The sequence below is a fragment of the Corvus kubaryi genome, unplaced genomic scaffold (assembly GCF_017639235.1).
Source record: "Corvus kubaryi isolate FWS band 111438036 unplaced genomic scaffold, C.kubaryi_AGA036_p1.0 37361, whole genome shotgun sequence".
NCBI lineage: Eukaryota > Metazoa > Chordata > Aves > Passeriformes > Corvidae > Corvus > Corvus kubaryi.
Window position 1 is genome coordinate 4,682,004 of NW_024581118.1, and position 18,246 is coordinate 4,700,249.

General features: G+C 40.7%; 1 protein-coding gene across 10 annotated transcripts in view; it reads left to right on the top strand.

Moving 5' to 3' along the window:
* The window catches only part of CEP350 (centrosomal protein 350), a 72,718-nt gene that overhangs the window by 35,285 nt on the left and 19,187 nt on the right, over nt 1-18,246 (top strand). For 7 of the 10 annotated variants that reach the window (XM_042033931.1, XM_042033927.1, XM_042033933.1 and 4 more), the window contains exons 19-31: nt 17-148; nt 1,644-1,780; nt 2,154-2,273; nt 2,713-2,879; nt 3,353-3,549; nt 4,085-4,269; nt 5,136-5,223; nt 5,580-5,726; nt 6,514-6,671; nt 10,224-10,346; nt 13,932-14,131; nt 15,883-16,094; nt 17,303-17,447. In XM_042033931.1, the coding sequence (XP_041889865.1) occupies nt 17-148; nt 1,644-1,780; nt 2,154-2,273; nt 2,713-2,879; nt 3,353-3,549; nt 4,085-4,269; nt 5,136-5,223; nt 5,580-5,726; nt 6,514-6,671; nt 10,224-10,346; nt 13,932-14,131; nt 15,883-16,094; nt 17,303-17,447 (2,011 nt within the window). The remainder of the gene's footprint in view (nt 1-16; nt 149-1,643; nt 1,781-2,153; nt 2,274-2,712; nt 2,880-3,352; nt 3,550-4,084; nt 4,270-5,135; nt 5,224-5,579; nt 5,727-6,513; nt 6,672-10,223; nt 10,347-13,931; nt 14,132-15,882; nt 16,095-17,302; nt 17,448-18,246) is intronic. The other 3 variants (XM_042033935.1, XM_042033937.1, XM_042033936.1) reach the window with 3 other exon arrangements.

Below are 18,246 nucleotides of genomic sequence, written 5' to 3' on the forward strand. Positions count from 1 at the left end.
TGTGTTTTCTGCATAGGTCCATGCAGAGTCACTGCAGCAGCTGGTCCAGCCATGGCAGGAGGCTGGACAGGAGCCCCTGTGCAAGGCTGCAGCCAAGCAGGCAGAACCTGCACTGCTCAATACAGATGCAACTCACCAGCTCCGTGAGGTGAGGCCCTAGGGAAAGAGAAAAGCTGTTTTAATTTCAGTATTACTGCGAATACTTTTTTGGCTTTTAAGTTATTTTCTATTTGCTGTCATTCTTGGTACAACTCCTTCACTTTCATAACATGACAAATGATAGGACTTCAAAGGAGGCTTCTCTGGCATCATTACTTAGAAGTCAATTAGCAGCCTTAAATCCCTGTTCCATATTCTTATGATCTGCCAGTTAATGAACTGTTAAGAAGTTTGTTTGTCCAGGGTAGATTGATGACAGTGAACACAGCGTCTTTAGTTTGTAAGAGTTGCTCTCCATCAGGGATTGATCCTGTATCTGGTTCATATGCAAATTAAATTAGAAAAGGAGAGAATTGCAATTTTGTTTGCTGCTGAAGGTAGAAGAACAAATAAATTAAAAAAAAAAAAAAAAGAAGAGGGGAGGATCTTCAGCAAAGCTCTTGACTTGGTACAGAGTTTGAAGTTTCCTCTTTTTGAATCTCTTTGTTCTTCTTGTGCTATACAGAATATTTATTAGTTTTCAGGGTTTTATATCCGTTTACCAGGTTTTATACTTCATGTTGCAGTATGTAGCAGCTGCTTCACACATGGATAAGAAACACAGTAACCAAGAAATGCTCTTATTCCATCACAGTTTAGAAATCACAGTGACTGTGGGTCAGTGTTACGGGATGGAGTGCAAAAGGCTGATGAGTGTGAACAGAACTGTTTCTTCACAGCTTGTGCACGTGTTGGAGCTCACCAAGGCTGGTTTTATGATGAGTAATGGAACTGTAGAATAATACTGATGTACTTGTTCTGGCCTCTGCCAAATATGTGAAGTTTAAATAATTTTTGAGTAGTCAAGAATGGCTTAAAGGAGCAGAAGAGCTCAGACACCTCAAATAGATGCAGTGTATTGGTCACTGAGAGTAGGTAGTGAGGTCTTGGATAAAGACAAAGAAACAACTGTAGTTTTTAGAGCTGAAGTGGATAGAAACTATTTAAGAAACAGTGCAGAAGAAACAGACAGCTTTTGTTTGGTGTAGGGTTTTAATCTCTTCCTTGCTTGAAGTTTGAAGTCTGAGCATAAGAGGTGCTAGTGGAGAGGCTGATGGGGATGACCTGGTCACTGATGCTGGGTCAGCAGAGTAGCTTTTCCATCTCCGTTCACAAGTGACTCCAGGTACTCAGTTGAACAGCTTTTTATTTTAACTGGAATGCAGCAGTGGAAACATGAGTCACCAATGTGCTGGGAATATTTTTGAAAGTACACTGTAATTTATTATGTGTAAAGGAAGGGAGTGTGGAGGAATACGTATCCACAGAGCAGTATGCACCCCTACAACCAGAGGCGACGCGTGTAGTTACAAGCCACCGTAACCCCACATCTTACACAGTTGTTATAAATCACTAAACTGCCTCTCAGAATGATTATTTTCTCTTCCAGAAGCATTTTGATGCTGATAAGCTCACTGTATTCCCATGTTTTTTGTTGTGCTCAGATGACAGAATTAGCACGGACGCAGATCTCGGACACTGTCAGTGCCCCAGCTGCTCCTGTCACCACCTTGTTTGACCAGCAGCGGCAGCACCATTCAGAGTTCCTGAAGCAGCTGAGGGCCCGAGCTGATACAAACAGGTTTGGCTTCATGTTTCACATCTTGGGAAGGGGGAAGTAAGATTTGTTAGGTTTTGCTTCACCTATTATTGCAGAAAACTTTAAGATGCCATAATGAGTTAGCATTTAAGATGAACTTAGATTCCGTCTTTGTGCCCTTAATAGTGTACACCAAAGGTGGCATTAATTGGTTCTGTGAAACTCTACATAAAAGAGTAGAAAAAGATGATCTAGATGTTTTGTGGGATGATTTAACTAGTTTAAGCTTTAAGAAATCCTTTAGCAGAAATTTTAGCTGTTACTACTTCTAGTAAACTGATGAAAGCTCATGAAAACTGTATTACTCCTATGTTTAAGACAATGCAGATTTGTCCCAAATGCTTTTCATTTCTAGGAAATGTGAGTCCGGTGCCATATCACAAGGTAAAGGGGAGACAGGTGACTCGAAACAGACATACTCACCAATGTTCGATAGTTACTCTGAGTCCTCAAGATCAAAGGTTCATGATCAGAGGTAAGAAGCTTTTTGTGTCCTATTCACTTACCTGATTTAGTTAGGTTCCATGAAGTTTCTCACATCCCTTCTCCAATCTTGAACTGGAAAAATTTTGTCCTCTGTAGTATTCCTGACTTGTAAAACAGAATTTCTAACTCATTCTTTTAAAATATGAAAGAAAATTTGTTTGCATTCGTTTATAATCACTACTCACTGCCAGGTGAAGGATGTGCATACCTTCAAACCACATGGATTTTAAGCTAGAGTGAAAAAACAATCAGTATTTTGATTAAACATGGAATTTTAAAGTAGCCAAGCTGCATTTTAAAACCAAAACCAAACCCTCTGCATGTTGTTTATTGTTGTGATGCTAATCATGTGTGTACAGTAGTAATGGTAATAAAAGTATTTTGAAATGTGCAAAGTCTTTTTAAAAAATCATGTCTTGATAACACAGTAATACCAGCAGCCGCCAGGAGAGTCCTTCCGTTCCGTCTTCTAAGGAAAACGAGAAGAAGCTTTCCCGTCGTGAGAAGACAACCAGCAGCATTGAAGAGCAGGCTCAGACTGCTGCAGATGATTCCTTGCCCAGTGACAGTGTTTTGTCCCTGCCAGACGAAAAAGGTTGGTTGCACTGCTGGTATGTGCTGGGTCTGAAGGTGGTAAGGGGGGAGGGAGGGAGGGTGGTGCTGTTTCAGAACAAATTTCTGAAATAAATGAGGGAATGTGTGTGACGAAAGCTGAACCCCAGGTGAACGGTAGTCTCTTAAGAGTAACAAAGGATTGCACGGTGAGATGGGAACCTTTGAGGTCCTGCTGTGTTAGCTTAGCCAGATGCTCACTTGTTGAACCTGCAGGCACAACACCAGATGTTTCAGCAACTCCAGATGTGTTTATACCTGTGTACACAAGTCTGCTAGGTCTCTCAAAGCTGGATAACAGATGTCCTCTAACTCAAAATCCCTCTTTCCTAAATGCCCATTTTTCTACATTAGTTATCTCCCTGTCTTTCTGGCCCCCCTAACTTTACTGAGATGAGACAGACTAAAATTGCCTTCCTGGTGCGTACCTGAGTGTAAAGCTGATTTCTCCCTCAGATTCCGCTTCTGTTGCAACAGAGTACTCCCTGAAATTTGATGAGTCCATGACAGAGGATGAGATTGAAGAAAAATCTTTTCGGTCTTTGCTGCCCTCTGAGAGTCATCGCAGAAATAACCTGGAGAAGAAGCGGGGCAGTCGTGACGATTCTGATGAGGACGTGTCCCCAGACAAAACAGCTCTGTCATCTATCAAGGTAGATTGGGCAACCATAGTTAAGTTAAATTACATTAACTGAGCTGACATGGTTAAGCCAATAAGCTTCAAGCGAGCTGTTCTTAGCTGTGTTTGCAGAGTTGAGGGTTCTTTTCCTCCCTGTGGTTCTCTGAGCATCTCAAAACACAGAGGTGTATGAATCATGCTGTATGTCACTGTTGTGCAAGTGTGATGACTTATGGAAGAGTCCATCCAGGCCTCTACCTTGTGGCTTAGGAGGAGTGACTACTTGGGGTAGGTTTTAAAAGCCCAGTGGATTAAGTCCTCCAACTATGCTAACACACAGCTAGGAAATACAAGAGGATGCCTCATCTCTCTGGCCAAAACCTCCCAAAACTGTTGCACAGCACAGGGCAGAAAAAGCTGGCCTGCAGAAAGCTCAGAGAAGAAACAGCTTCCCTTCCTGCTTCTATTTTTGTGTATCTTTGTATATACCCACACACACGAGCACTTTGTAATTGAAAAAATGCCTTGGCATTTCTGTCTTACCATGCCAACTTTGTCTTTCCTTCTAGGAGCTAAGCATGCCATTCTCAGGGGGGCAGGATAGCTTCTCTAAGTTTACCATGGAGATGGTAAGACAGTACATGAAAGAGGAGGAAATGCGAGCAGCTCATCAGTCCTCGTTGCTCCGGCTCCGGGAGAAGGCTCTCAAGGAGAAGACCAAGGCAGAACTGGCTTGGCTGGAACACCAGAAAAAGTAAGGCAGCTCTGAATATATGTTATTGCTGACTGACCATTCCCTTCTACTTTTCAAGGTTTTGTTTCCACCTTACCTCTCCCTTATTAAGTATTAATGGTTGAACTAATCTTCTGATGTCAGTATTCTGTACAATTGTTACTGGGACTTGGAAAGAACAGGACTCAGTTTATAAGTGTGCTTTGATATCTACGTTGAATGTGGTTTGATTAAGAGAATGTCACTGAAACAGTAGAAGATCAGATGTTTGTTGTCCGTTAGAGAAGGTAGTTGCCAAGTGTAGTTGCTAACTCTACATATCTTAATCCAGGAAGGTATAGAATTGTCAAACAGTTTGACCTTTCTTTTCTTGATGTGTATCTGAGGTCATTTTAGTTGACTCAGGCCACACTTTGTGAATCTGGATACATCTTGTACTTAGTGATTTGTTTCCAATCTAAGATCTGTTTTTTCCTGAAGTCCACTTGAAGTACCCACTGATGCTAGTGAACAGCAGTGGCCAGATTTAATCAGTAATTTTCTCAGCATGAGAGTACCATTGTTCAGCAGACATTTTCTTACAATTTCTTGTTATTGTGGATTTGACAAAGGTAGTGAGCCAAGTGTCTTTCCTTTTGTGTTTCTCAAACGGTGAGGTGAGTGTGCTACCTCTGCAGAGCTTCTGCCCATTCTTGTGAGATCTCCTACTCCCTGCACCAGCCTTTTTACTGTGCCTGTCTGACCAAACAGTGCAAAGTATTCCACCAGAGAGCATGCCAAGGATTTTTCACTTTAAAGGCCTGTTGTGCACTTCTTCCATGTTACTTTACTATTATAAAGTAATCTTATTACTTTATTTTTACTTCTTTCTTCCAATCTATTTGCAGGCATTTGCGAGACAAGGGAGAGGATGATAAGATGCCTCCTATTCGAAAGAGGCAGCGTGGTCTGCTGCTGAGATTACAGCAGGAAAAGGTAAGGGATGCCCTCTAGGAAAGTCCTGTTGAAAGCCATATGTACCCATTAAATGTTTCAGGCACTGTCAATATAGGCATAGAGAACCAGCAGTATTTCTTACCTGTAAGTTTTATTTGCATTTCTGTCATATTCAGCACATTGTTCTAAAGGGTCCTTCTCTATCTGTAATCTCATGCTTCAGACTCTGAAGTATTAATTGATCTTCAGTTCTTTGCTACTGAAGTTCAGCCTAGTTCCTTCCTCATGTAATTGCAGTCATGTCAAACCCATAGGAAGGGCACTGTGGCAGTTTTGAGTGTGTTCTTGAGAGAGGTCTGTCAGTGTTCTTATGCTGAATCTTTTATCCCTAAAAGGCAGAAATTAAGCGTCTTCAGGAGGCAAACAAGGCTGCTCGGAAGGAGAGGCAGCTCATCCTGAAACAGCAGGCAGAAATCGAGCGAATCCGTCAGACTACAATGAAACTGCAGGAAAAACTGAAGTCTGCAGGAGAAAACAAGCTGGTGAGTGTTCAGCACAGAAGCTGGAGTCTTCCCTCTTCAGCTATGCAGCTTCAGTGTTTATAGGAATGGGAAGCTACTAGATTGGACCTATCACTTGGAAGTTTTGTCTGCCTGAAATGGTCTCACTGCTTTATCTCAGCAATTTCTGTTTAATTGCTTTAGAGCATCACTCAAGGAAATGCCTTTGGAGAAGTTGCAAAATGTTTTAAATGCACAGTAGATGGTGTTTGTTCATTCTCAGGCTGAACTAATGACTTTAGGAATGTGAGTTTTTTGATGCTTAGATCTCTCAGGCTTTGATTTTTGTTTGATTATTTGTCAGGCCCAAACTCCTAAATATAAGCACTAATCCCAAAACTTCCTGCTGTGTTAGTGTAATTATGCTAAGTTTCTTGCATCTACTTTAGAAGGCAGCAAAATGAGGTTTTGGTAACTGGCTGCCTCCTTACAACATTTTAAGAAGACACAAGTTTAATAGTAATACTATAGAAAAGATTGGTTTCCTGTTTGGGTAACTGAATTCTGGTGGTTTGTTGTTTTGGGGGTTTTTTTGGGGGTGGTTTTTTTTGGTTCTGGATACAGTTAGGGGAAAACTTAAATTATGGAGAGAAAGGGTGTACTAAAAAGCTGTGTGTCAAATAAAAATGAGGTTGGAAAATGAAGTTAAATCTGCAAGTGGACAGACTTTTCTGAAGTAGTGTTTTATGTAATCTAGAGAGAAGCAAGCTAAATTAACACAATTTTTAAAGGATTGTAGAATATTCTTATTTTAACACTTTAATTGCAGGAGCTTCCCAGCGAGGATGACATCAAGCAGAGCAATGGTTCCAGCCCACTTCCAACTGATGCGGAAACACGCAGCCCTTCCCCAATCTCCATCTCCAGCAGTGAGACCAGCAGCATCATGCAGAAACTTAAAAAAATGCGCAGCAGAATGGATGAAAAGTAACTATATCTTTTTTTCTTTTACAAAAGTTTGCTATTTTAATGATTGGTTTGGCTCGCATCTGCACTAAAAATGGCCATCAGAAATATTAGTGGTGTTGATATCACGCACGCTTTGATCTGAATTGCCTGAAAAACAGCTGATTGGAAGCATGAATAAAACTATATTAATCTTTGAATATAATGTAAAGGCTACAGTTCTTGCATGAGTACTAAGATTCAAACATTATGGCGACCAAGTGGTCAAGGTTTTATTGTAGAAGATTGGGTTTAATATTCTTTGTGCTTGGTAGAGTTGGTAAAAGCACATCAGCTTAAGAGATGTTGATATTTGTAGGTACAAGGAATGTGGATGGGTTCCAGCTTCACTGCACAGCTTGTCAGAGTTTCTCTTGCAATGAGAGATCTGAAGTCAAATGGTCAAAATGGTGCCTTTATTTTGTATCTCCCCTTTTACCTTAAAGAGGAAAAAACATAGGGAGCGAGACTCTGGAATTACAGTGCCAATTTTTATCTTGAATTGAAATGTGACTTAGAATAGCAATGCCATGCAACAACTAGTAGCTGAGTTTCAGGTCTGGCTCACAGAAAGGCACTGAGGTTGTCAGGTATGTGATTTCTATCTAATTATCCAGCTGCTGAATTTTAATTCTGATTGCATTAAAACCAGCTAGGATGAATTCTTTAATATTTTCTTTATTAACGGAGGTGGTCTGTATTAATGGAGGTAGTATGTATGTGACTGAGAAGATATGTGGTTCACAGGTTGGAAGACTGTTGAAAATGTTTGTTAGGCTCCAGAGGAAATAACAAAATCTATGTGCAGTTCCTGGGTCTGAAAACCTAAAATGAATCTCCTGATTTCACCTTTTAAATTGTTTTAGATAAAAAATTATTTCTGCAGCCTTTCGGTGGAGGAATTATTTGTGTGCACGAAACATCCCAAACACTTTACCCACCTGTGCTCATTAGTTTGAAGCCCTAAATTCTTATTTGAGACTAATCCATTGAAAGTCTGGCTTCTTCCAGTTGCCACAAGAAACAGTCTTTGCTTAAACAATTATTTTGAGCTTAGAACCACGATAGTCACTGCACTTTAGTCCGTGTGGGTGATCTTTGTAACGTGTTTTCTCTTGAGACTCCAAACACAGCTGGATAAAACATCACAAAGCAAGCAGTGCCATGTAAAGGCCAGCTGTCCTTGGCTCCTTAGCAGCCTGTTTGCTTGCAATCATTTGAGAAGCACATTTCCCACACATGCATGTATTTGAATATAATGAAAATAAAACCCAGTAGCAGTAAGGGAGGCTTTGGTATAAGTAGGAAAAACTAAAAACATGTTGTAGTTTCATGGCCTCCGTGTCTAGCCTGAGTCGATGGCTGTTTTATTGGGACTCCTCTGGTAGCATCTGGTAAACCCAGCTGCCAAAATCACTGATCATTAAAAGGTTCTGAGGTGACATATTTCCAGACTAAACTCCTGACATTCCAAGCTGTATGAAAACCACCCCATCATCATAGTGGCAAATTCTCAAAGTATCTTTTGAGACTGGTAAATGGCTTAAGATGGGGACTTGAAAAGCTTGTGAGTTGTAGGCCATGTTGACTTCTAGGGTTTCAAGAAAATAATTTTTTTCTTCTGATCCTATTTTTTTGTTAAAAGAGTGTCTTTATCTTTTTTCCCACACAAGATTCAACAAATTTCAAATGGTGATAAATAAACAATCTGCAGCTTATGAATTTTGAGACATAGTAATGTAGTGGTTACTAAAAGCGATGACAAATATACTTGTATATTCAAGGCTTCCTTTGCCACTTGTTATCAGGTAGTGGCTTTGTCAATATTGGTCTTGAAATCTTATTTTTTCGAAGTACCTTCATTTCTAAGCAACATTTACGATTGCATAAAGACTTACATATTGATAATTGTTACTATTGCAAGGGATAGTAGCAGATATAAAGTATGTTCTACCTTTAAAGATATTTTAGTCCTCATTTGGTTATTATTTTATGTAGTTGGAAATATTGCTCACCTGGAGAATACTTTTCAAAAGCTGGATACCAGGATTTGAGATGGTAGAACAAATGGAAATTCTGTGTGATATATGTGATCATACATTTTTGGTTTTATGGTTTTAAACGTCTTGGGTTGTTGTACGTGTTCAGAGGAGGAAGTATTTTGTGTAAGCGTAAATGATTCTCTGAAACTTGATTTTCCTATCGTACAGTTGCTGCACACCTTTGGCAGGTGTTTTGGTAGTGATAGCAGTGCTTATTGATTGAAAAACAGTGCTGACTTGTTCTTTTTTTTAATATCCTGGTTTGTAAAACACATAAAACAATAGAGTAATATGTTTGGTGTAGGATGTAATGATAGCAAGCTGCCATTTGAGGGGAATCGGGGTGGGAAATAGGGCACAAGGGATGAAGCTGAATGATAAATACAAAGGCACTAGAGGAAGGAATTGGGAAAGCCTGCTATGCTGGATTTGCTGTACTCCACAGCAAGGTGGAAATCCTTTGGCTTCCTTACTTAGGAGGCAGCTTTAATATTTGTTTTCTGCTAAAAGGGGAATGAAAGAATAGCTCTGTTTTCGTTTTAACTAATGAGTCTGTGTAGCCTGCATGTGAACAGGAGCATGCTCTGTCAAAGAGAATTAACCACCTTCCCCTGGCTTTCCTTGCATATGCAGCATTAATGATAATCTGTGCAATAATGGATTAAATGCTTTTTTTCATTTGCTTTTCCTTAGCGTGCTTCTTAGCTTGCATTGTAGTTGATAGAGCCTAAATGGAGCATGGTATTTTTCTATAAATTTGATAATTCATTAGGAATTAGCTTAAAATGGTAATACTTTCAAGAAATACCATTTTAAGCAGAGCTGTAAGTTATGGAGATTTTTTTAAAAGCAGTTAGTACTTCAAATGAGATATATGAATATTCTGAGATCAAGTCTGTACTTTGTTGCAAAAAATCCCAGTTAGCAGCTAGCGTGTGAATGGCAGGTATATCTTGGACTCTTCTTGGAACGGTTTATGTTTTAAAAGTAAATTATTTAATCTCTTTTTTCTTTGCTCTTTCACTGGTGCTTACCTTACTGTAGAAATAATTTTACTGAGGTTTCGCCAGGTGAATGAAAATGTGTTTGAAGTTTCAGACCAGCAAATTGTTGATATTGCAAAACCAGCGTGCTCATTAATACCAATAATTAACTCTTTTGAGAGAATAGCATGAGAAAGGTCAGGCTGAGATATATTAACTGGTGCTTGTGGAAATCTGCATCAAAGCAATAAAACTCTCTGAAATTTGAAGAAAAATACAGCAGTGTGAAAGTCGCTTGTCTTTCATTAACAGAAAACGAAGTGTTGTAAGTGTATGTTCTATAACCTTCTGCATAACAGTGTATAGTTTTTGTACTGCAGATGTTGGGTATTAACTATACAATGTTAAATGCAATTAATTTTAAAGTTCTTTGCTAGATGCTATCCTTTTCTCATTCTTTCTGTCTTAATTGCTATCTTAGTTTTAAACTCTTCCTCCTTATTTTGTAGACACTGCTCTCCTGTTCACTACTTCTTCTCTGTCTTTACGTCTCACCACTGGGCCTCTCTCAGTGTCTGTTTTCCCAACCTCCATCCCAAATTCCAGCTGTATATCTACAACCAATTGGTCAGGTAACTGTATATTTCTCCAGTGATAGACTCTTTGATAGAGCATGCTCTGTTCAGTCCTAGAAAGTCCAGAGGTTCTTCAGCAGTGGGTGTGTTTGACACTTGCCTCACTGTTTCCAGATCTTTATCAATGACATAGACAGGGGGATGACTCCACCCTCAGCACCAAGCTGAGCAGTGCAGTTGAGCTGGAGGGAAGGGATGCTGTCCACAGGGACCTGGACAAGCTTGAGGAGTGGGCCAGCATGACCCTCAGGAAGGTCAACAAGGCCCAAGTGCAAGGCCCTGCACGTGGGTCAGGGCAATCCCCAGTATCAGTTCAGTCTGGGGAATGAATGGATTGAGAGAAGAACTTGGGGATGCTGATGGACCAAAAAATTGGACATGACTCGGCAGTGTGCACTTGCAGCCTGGAAAACCAACTCTATTTTGGGCTGCTTGGAAAAACGTCTCAGCAGGTCAAGGGAGGTGGTTCTACCCCTCCACTCTGCTCTGGTGAGACCTCACCTGCAGTCGTGTATCCAGCTCTGGGGTCCCCAGTGCAAGAAGGACATGGACCTGTAGGAGCAGGTCCAGAGGAAGCCACAAAAAATCAAAGAAGGGGAACACCTTTCCTATGAAGACGGGCTGAGAAAGTTGGGCTTGTTCAGTCTGGAAAAGAAAAGGCTCCAGGGAGACCTTATTGTGCCTCTTCAGCATATACAGTGAGGTTATAAGAAAAATGGAGAGAGACTTTCTACCGGGGCCTGCAGTGGTAGGGCAAGGGGTAGTGGTTTTAGACTGAGAGAGGGTAGATCTAGATTAAATATACAGAAGTTCTTTACTGGGAGATTGGTGAGGCACTGGCACAGGGTCACCCTGAGAAACAACCTGTCCCATCCCTGGAAGTGTTCGAGGCCAGGTCAGCTGGGGCTTTGAGCAACCTGGTCTAGCAAAAGGAGTTCCTGCTCATGGTAGAGGAGTGAAACTAGATGATCTTTAATGTCCCTTCCAACCCAAACCATTCCAGGATTCTAATCTCTTATTCCTGCAATGTTCTGGCAGGCAGACAGTTCACTTTGCTCCCGCTGTCTGGTTACTACTTCAGAATAGCTGCTGAAGCCGCATAGTTTGGGCTTATAGTCAGTATACCTTAAAATGTACAAGTACAGTTTAGAGCAGCAGGTCAATACTAATATTTGAAATGCATGGATAAAATGTGTGATGTTAGCACCAGGAAACAGACTTTGAAATCACGCTGCTGCAATCTGAGTGCTGCTGCTTCCTCATTGCTCCCCCACATTTCCAGCTGTGTAGATGCCAGATGTGCTTTTGCAATTTTTTTTCTGCTTTTGAGAATAAATGTGTACGCTTGGTATTGCAACTGGAACCCTCTAGACTGCAACAAATATTAAGGCAATGCATCTGCTATTTTGTGGCTCTGGCCTTTAAAACCCCAAGGTTATGAAAGGGTCTGCATCTCTGGCCATGCTGCTTTGATCCTCCTCTTTTTGTGGGTTTTTTGTTGGAATCCTCTTTGTCTCCCATCACTTCTGTTGACTTATTTTTCTTATTAAGTAATTCTTATGTGGTAATTATTTTCATGGCAATTTCATTGATTCTTCTCCTGTTTGTGGTCTTCTAGGTTAATTCATTTGACATCTGCTTTTAAGGAGACGTGCTCCTTTGAATCCATTTATTTCAGACTTTCTCTTGCATTTCATTTCAACTGGGCTTACCTCTCTCAAGATCCAGTAAACTGCAAAACTTTCTGGTGGAATCAAACAGTAGGTGAAGAAAGAAGAAAAAGTTGCTTTTTGTATTGAGGTTATTGCAGTAATAACCTCCATAACAAGTTCCAAACATATGATCTACTGGACTAATAGGAACTGATGTGTGTGTGAGAGTAAGAGTGGCTAAATCTGATAGTGCTGGTGAAAGACACAACATTGTCATGGCTGTCCCTGTCATGTTTGTAATGCAATTACTGTTGGTAGTTTGCTCTGTTAATGATACCAGCCTGTCAGTTTTGCCTAAGTGTAGACCATGTTTGATGCTTGTCTGTAGAAAGTGATAAAATAATGCACAAAATCATGGAATCTGTCAGCTGCAAGATGGCAGATGTTCAGAGATCTTCTGGTTTTCACCTCATCTTGTTTTGACCATCAGAAAGAAGATTGTGAGCATCTCTTACTGTCTTCTGAAACTTTTTATGTCATAACTTGGTCCCTTTGAATCTGTCTTAGAGGAGGACTTATCTGAATCTTAACCTTTCTGATCAACTGCCAGCTCACTTTTCCAGGGAATAGAACAAACACTAAGTGAGCAAACAAGAAATGTCCCTTAGCAGGCAAGACCTGCACATGAGTCACTTGGCCATTCCAGTCTCTGTAAATAAAAGGGTTTTTTGAAATGTGAGAGATTAAAAAGCACAAGTGAGATTATTATCTGCTTTGCAGCTTAAAAACTTTGATGCTAAGTGCTTAGGCTGGCTTGAAAATTATAAAGACATTCGCAAAAATGAAGCATCACAAGTCTTTGAAGTCTGCCTTTTACAGCACCACAACTTCTGTACCAATGACAAACTCTCTCTAGCTGGCAAGCCGTGTACTTTCTACAGAGTGATTCTATGACTTCTTGACCCTTTCAGCGTAGGAGGTGAATGGATTGATGGGCACTCTTCTCTAGACTTGGCATGCCAGAGGAAGTGTGTGCAATTGATGTTGAACTTGCTTCCAATTTACTGTCTGAAAGGTTAAGTGCTATGGTCTTGGTTACTTCAATGCTCAGAAATGAGACAAGGGCTGGCAAAAAGAACAAGTGTGTGCACACAAACCTATTCATCCCTACGAAATCCTGGGAGAGTTTTGTCAATTCTAAGGTTTCATCTTAAAATCACCTAAGAGCTATTTGTCAGAAAGAAAATATCTGCTAATTTTCAGCATGAGCTTTAATTTTTTTTTCTTCTTAAACTACCAGCCAGATATGTTAGTAGCTGGGAAGAAACAATCTGGCATCGTTATTCTCTTGATGCTGTCAGCTCACAATTAACATTCCAAGTGTGGCAAGCCATAGAGATGATGCTTCAAGGAAGAAGGATTAAAGCTCCAGGAGGACTATTAATATAGAATCACCTTCTCTTATATTTACATATTTGGAAAAAACTGTGGGGCAAGTGAGGTTACAATTTTTCTGTCATTGGGATTAGCAAAAAAGAAAAGTTCATTTTTCAAGTGGTCACGGCTTTCTAGAAGGTTCCAGTTTAATACCATAGGTACTTTTCATGTCCTGAAATTGGGAACTTTTTCTGTTCAGTTTAGTGCGTAATTTGTAGCACTTTTAATGATTTTGAAGATTTTAAAAATGTAAACGGCCTGTTTACAGTATGATATAGCCATTACTTCCTGCAGAGAAAAGAAGCCTTGTCTACTTGTGGGGTTTTCTCAGCAGCACACCAGAAGTCTGGGAGATAGTAGTTATTGTGGGTGTTATCCTAGAAAGCAAACTGAACAAGTGCGGTTCTGGCAATGGCAGCAGTCGAGTATCTGGGTGTTGGGGTCTCTGGGTGTGGCTGGCTGCTTTGCCATTGGCCTCTGCTCTGCCTGGCAGGTTCCTCACTAAGCGGGAGCAGAAGCTGATGCAGCGCCGCCAGCACGCGGAGGAGCTGCTGGAGTGGAAACGCCGCCTGGATGCGGAGGAGGCAGAAATACGGCGGATGGAAAAGCAGGCTCTGGCTGCCTGGGACAAAGAGCTGCTCAAAACCAAAATACCCAAGAAAGAGCTGGGGGATCAGAGAACTGAGCCCAAAGGTAATGGGAAATGGAGGGCAGTGACACATGTGACAAGAGTCAAGCATAATTTGACACAGGGATGGCTTAGGTTTGCAGTTGTTTCCTTTTCTGATGTTTTGGTTGTTTTCTGGACACTCCTAGAATCTCAGTTTCTGCACTCTGAAGCCTGTTTTACACCATAGTTAAATGTGTATTTCTCCTTTGCTGTGTATCCTCCCAAGTGAAAAGTGCAGCATAAGCCCATTGGTCACTTCTACATACAATTTTTAAACTATATTTCTGTCTTCCAAAGCAGAAATGCTGCAATATGGCATGATCTTTTGCTGGTAGTCTTCTGAACTTAACTCTGTTAAAACCATTTTCCCCAGTAGTGAGCCAAGTGTCTCTCCCTGTTAGCTTTAGTACTGTTTGTGAGGATGGCTCCTGTCAGGGGCTGCTTTGCCATTGTCTGTGTTTTCCAAAAATTGAAACAGGTTTTTTTTTTCCCTCCATTGTTAATGCAACCTGTTTGAAATGTGTAGCTGTAGTAAAGTATGCTAGGATCTAATTAGTATAAATTATGCTATTGTGAGGGAAAATTGAATTCCCAGATGCTGGAAGCTACAACTTTACAGTTGAGTTTTAAGTGGACCATGCAGAAGCACAGGGATTGAATTGCAGTGAGAGAAAATAATTTCAGGGATTGTTCTAAAAACATACCTATTTTCCTTTTTCCCCCACTTCGCTGAAAGTAGGCAGCACATCCTTTGAATGTGCAAAGGGAATTCAGAATACTGCCCTATTACACTTGTTGCTGAAAGCAGTCATGCGGATTTTAGACATTGTAAGACATTTTAAAGATGATACGTGTATGAGTCAGTAAGTTCCAATGAGCAAAAATTCAGCACAAATGCTGAATTCTCATCAATAAGTGAGGAAATAGCCTTGCTTTCTACTGATTGTGTCTACCAGTAAGCATTGGAGCTCAGCCCTGCTTCAGAAGGAAAAGTTCCTCTCCCCAGCCTTCGCTCAGACACTGAATAGTTCTCCATGGCTGCCTCAGTAATGCTGTGACTCCTACGGAACTTAGTAAACAGGAATATTGAAAACCCAACTTATTATTTTGTTTGTTGCCATTTGAGAGACTCATGATGAAATCATAACATTAAAATGTTTTCTGCAACTACTGTAAAGGAAGCAATCAATTCTAAATTCAAGATCTGGCCTGCAGATTATATGCTCCTCCATGACTTCTTCAGACTAATAGTGACTCTTGCTTCTGTATGGTCAACTGGAAGGACAGGTTTCCCTAATAATCTTTTTGGAGTGTATTGTCTGGAAAATGTTAGAATATCCTGAAAACCTCTTTATTTTAGATATTCAGCAATCACTAAGAATCTTGGGCAGTTTTCACAGGTGCACAGCATCATTTGGGTTGGAACAGGCCTCGTGAGATCATAAAGTCCGACCTCTTAACTGATACCACCTTTCCAGTTAGATCAGGGCACTAAGTGCCACATCCAGGTGTATCTTGAACACAAATCATAGCTTTAAGTCATACTTCTCTGGAAGCAGGCTTGTTCCTGCTAAACATTTCACCATCAGTGTGTCTAGGTGAGTGCAATAACGCTTGTTTGACGTGTACTGGTAGCAGTTACTACTTTATATGCAGGCAGCATAGAAAGTTTGCCTTCAACCTTGTATGCCTTCAGCCTTATATGCCTTCAGCCTCTGCATGTAAGATGGTGCAAGTTCTGATGTGCCTTGTTTTTCCTCCCGTTGAATCTCAGAAACAGCTAGTGAGGAAGAGTCTCCAGTGCCTTCTTGCTCTCATCTGAATAGTGAAAGCTCTATCCCAGAAGATCTTGGCAGTCTGGCTGCTGAGTCTGTCCCATCAGAGCCCATGGGCCATGAACAGCCAGAAAGCCCAGATCAGAGTACAATTAATGAAGAAATGGCTTATTCTGAAGAGTTCAAGTCCTCTTCCTCGCCTGGCAAACTGGTGAGTGAGCTGTTCTTACACACTATCAGAGAAGTAGCAAGTATAGCCACCCCAGTTGTCAAAGTAGAGATTAAACTATTCATTAAATCTGTTTTCTGTGCTTGTGATACCACTTCACATTACTGTGTGTCATCATTGTGATCAGACGTGTGCTTTGAAGTCTTGGGGAAATATTGTTTCCGCACAGAGTTAGATATTTTTAAACTTGTGGGTAGTCTTGCGAAACATTTTGCGTATGTCACGTAGGTATGCAGTGCTAAGTGGTGGAACACTGACCCAGTTTACCAGTGTGAATTAGCTGTAGGCTAGCTTGTTGCCATTGTATAAATTCTTGGAGGCCATGGAAACTATGCTCTGTTTTTCCACTTTGCCTTGTTTGCAAGTAGTGTATCCCAAAGTGCAGCTATGGGATGAAGAAGCAGACCTGTAACCTCATGCAGTCCTTTGCGTTTCAGATTAAGTCTGCTTGCTGCTTAATTCTGCCTTATTGTTCTATTCCAATTGCTATTTCTAGTTGGATGATAATTTTGATGAGTTTCATCCTAATTTTGTCCTGTGCTTAATAAGACAGAAAATGCAGTGTCTGTGGAGTAAAAGAAATACTTATCTAGACTTATTACAAACACTTTCTTTGCAGATTTGCTGAGAAGATAATAATAAAATGTCTAATATATGCCAGAGGTTATGTCCAAGGTGTGTTAAAGGTTTGTAGGATAATGTTGAAGTGTTAAGCAGCATTTTGCAGGAACATTTGCTCTTTGAATTTTTGCCTGGCCTCAGAAAAATAGTGCTCTATAAATAGTTGTTTCACTGATTCAGAATGTCATCTTGCACCCCTTACATAAAGTGGTTGATTTCATTAGTTTATTTACTAGGAGTTCCTATTGCTGCGGATGTAACCAAATAAGATGACACAAATGTATTGAACACCTGTGAGTCAGAGCCGTGTCAGTTCACTTAGGTGGTAGTAGAGTAGTCTAAGCAGGTTTATTGACATCTAGGCTCAAAGTAAGCAGTCAGTTATTGCTGCTCTTGGTATTTTTGTTTTACTGTCTAGCAAAGATTAAATTCTTCTTAAGGTCTTCGTATAGCTACTATTGTTTGAGATGCTCTCTTGTCTTGCTGTTCTTTCCTTGTAACTGGCTCCTGATGACAGTGATCTTCTACTTTCAAACTGCAATTACTTTTTTATCCTTTTCTTCTCTTAGTCTCCTCCCAAAAGCAGCATATCTGTATCAAAGCAAGACTCCAGCAAAGGCAGCCACAGAACTGGAGGACAGCTACGTTCGCCTGTGAAGTCTCATCAGACGTCTCACAACTGGTCTGATGAATCTTTATCTATGACACAGTCAGGTAAGTGTAATATCCACTTGGTTTAAATTGCTTTTTCAAAGCTTTTGCTTTTAACAAACTTGAAATGCAGACATAGGTGGGGGAGGCAGACAAATTCCTGGAAATTGCCAGGGCTTGGGGTTGGTGGGAGTATTTTCCCATTATGTAATTTGATCTCTTGAGCTGAAGGTTTATACATTATCTCTTCTTGTAGAAAGTAGTGCAGGTTCTGCAAACACACATGGAGAAGGTAAGAGTCAATAGTTTAGGTGGTCCTAGAATTTAAAAATCCCTTCTTGGGCACCCAGCATGGCTCCAGAAGCAGTACAGCTCTGTTACATGGCAGTATGGGGGAGACCCTTGGGCCTGCTCTTCCATGTGCAGAATCAGTGGATGCTTCAGGACACAGGAGTTTATTTTTGGAGGAGAGTTTGGTATATGTGCAGGGCCTAAGGTGGCATTTTGAGGTATAAAATACAAGATCTACTATATAGACTCATTATACCCTTTGTCCAGTACCCAAGCTGGCTGCCAGTAAATGCTGAGGGGAGGAATACTGGAAGTGAAGTGGAACAGAGCAGCCCTTTCCCTGCTGTGCTCTCAGTCATGTGGATTGCAGGGGTTCCTGAGCCACCATCCCGTGGGTCGCCATCGTCCACTCTGTTCACCTGGGAAGTCTGTTTTGACTCTTTCTATGCTTTCAGGCTCTAGAACATCTTGTTTTCCACAGTGCAATTGATAGAGCACCACACAATACTTCTTAGCAAATGAGATAGCATTTTCCTCCTTGGTTTTTTTCTTAATGAAAAGTCTTTAGTGG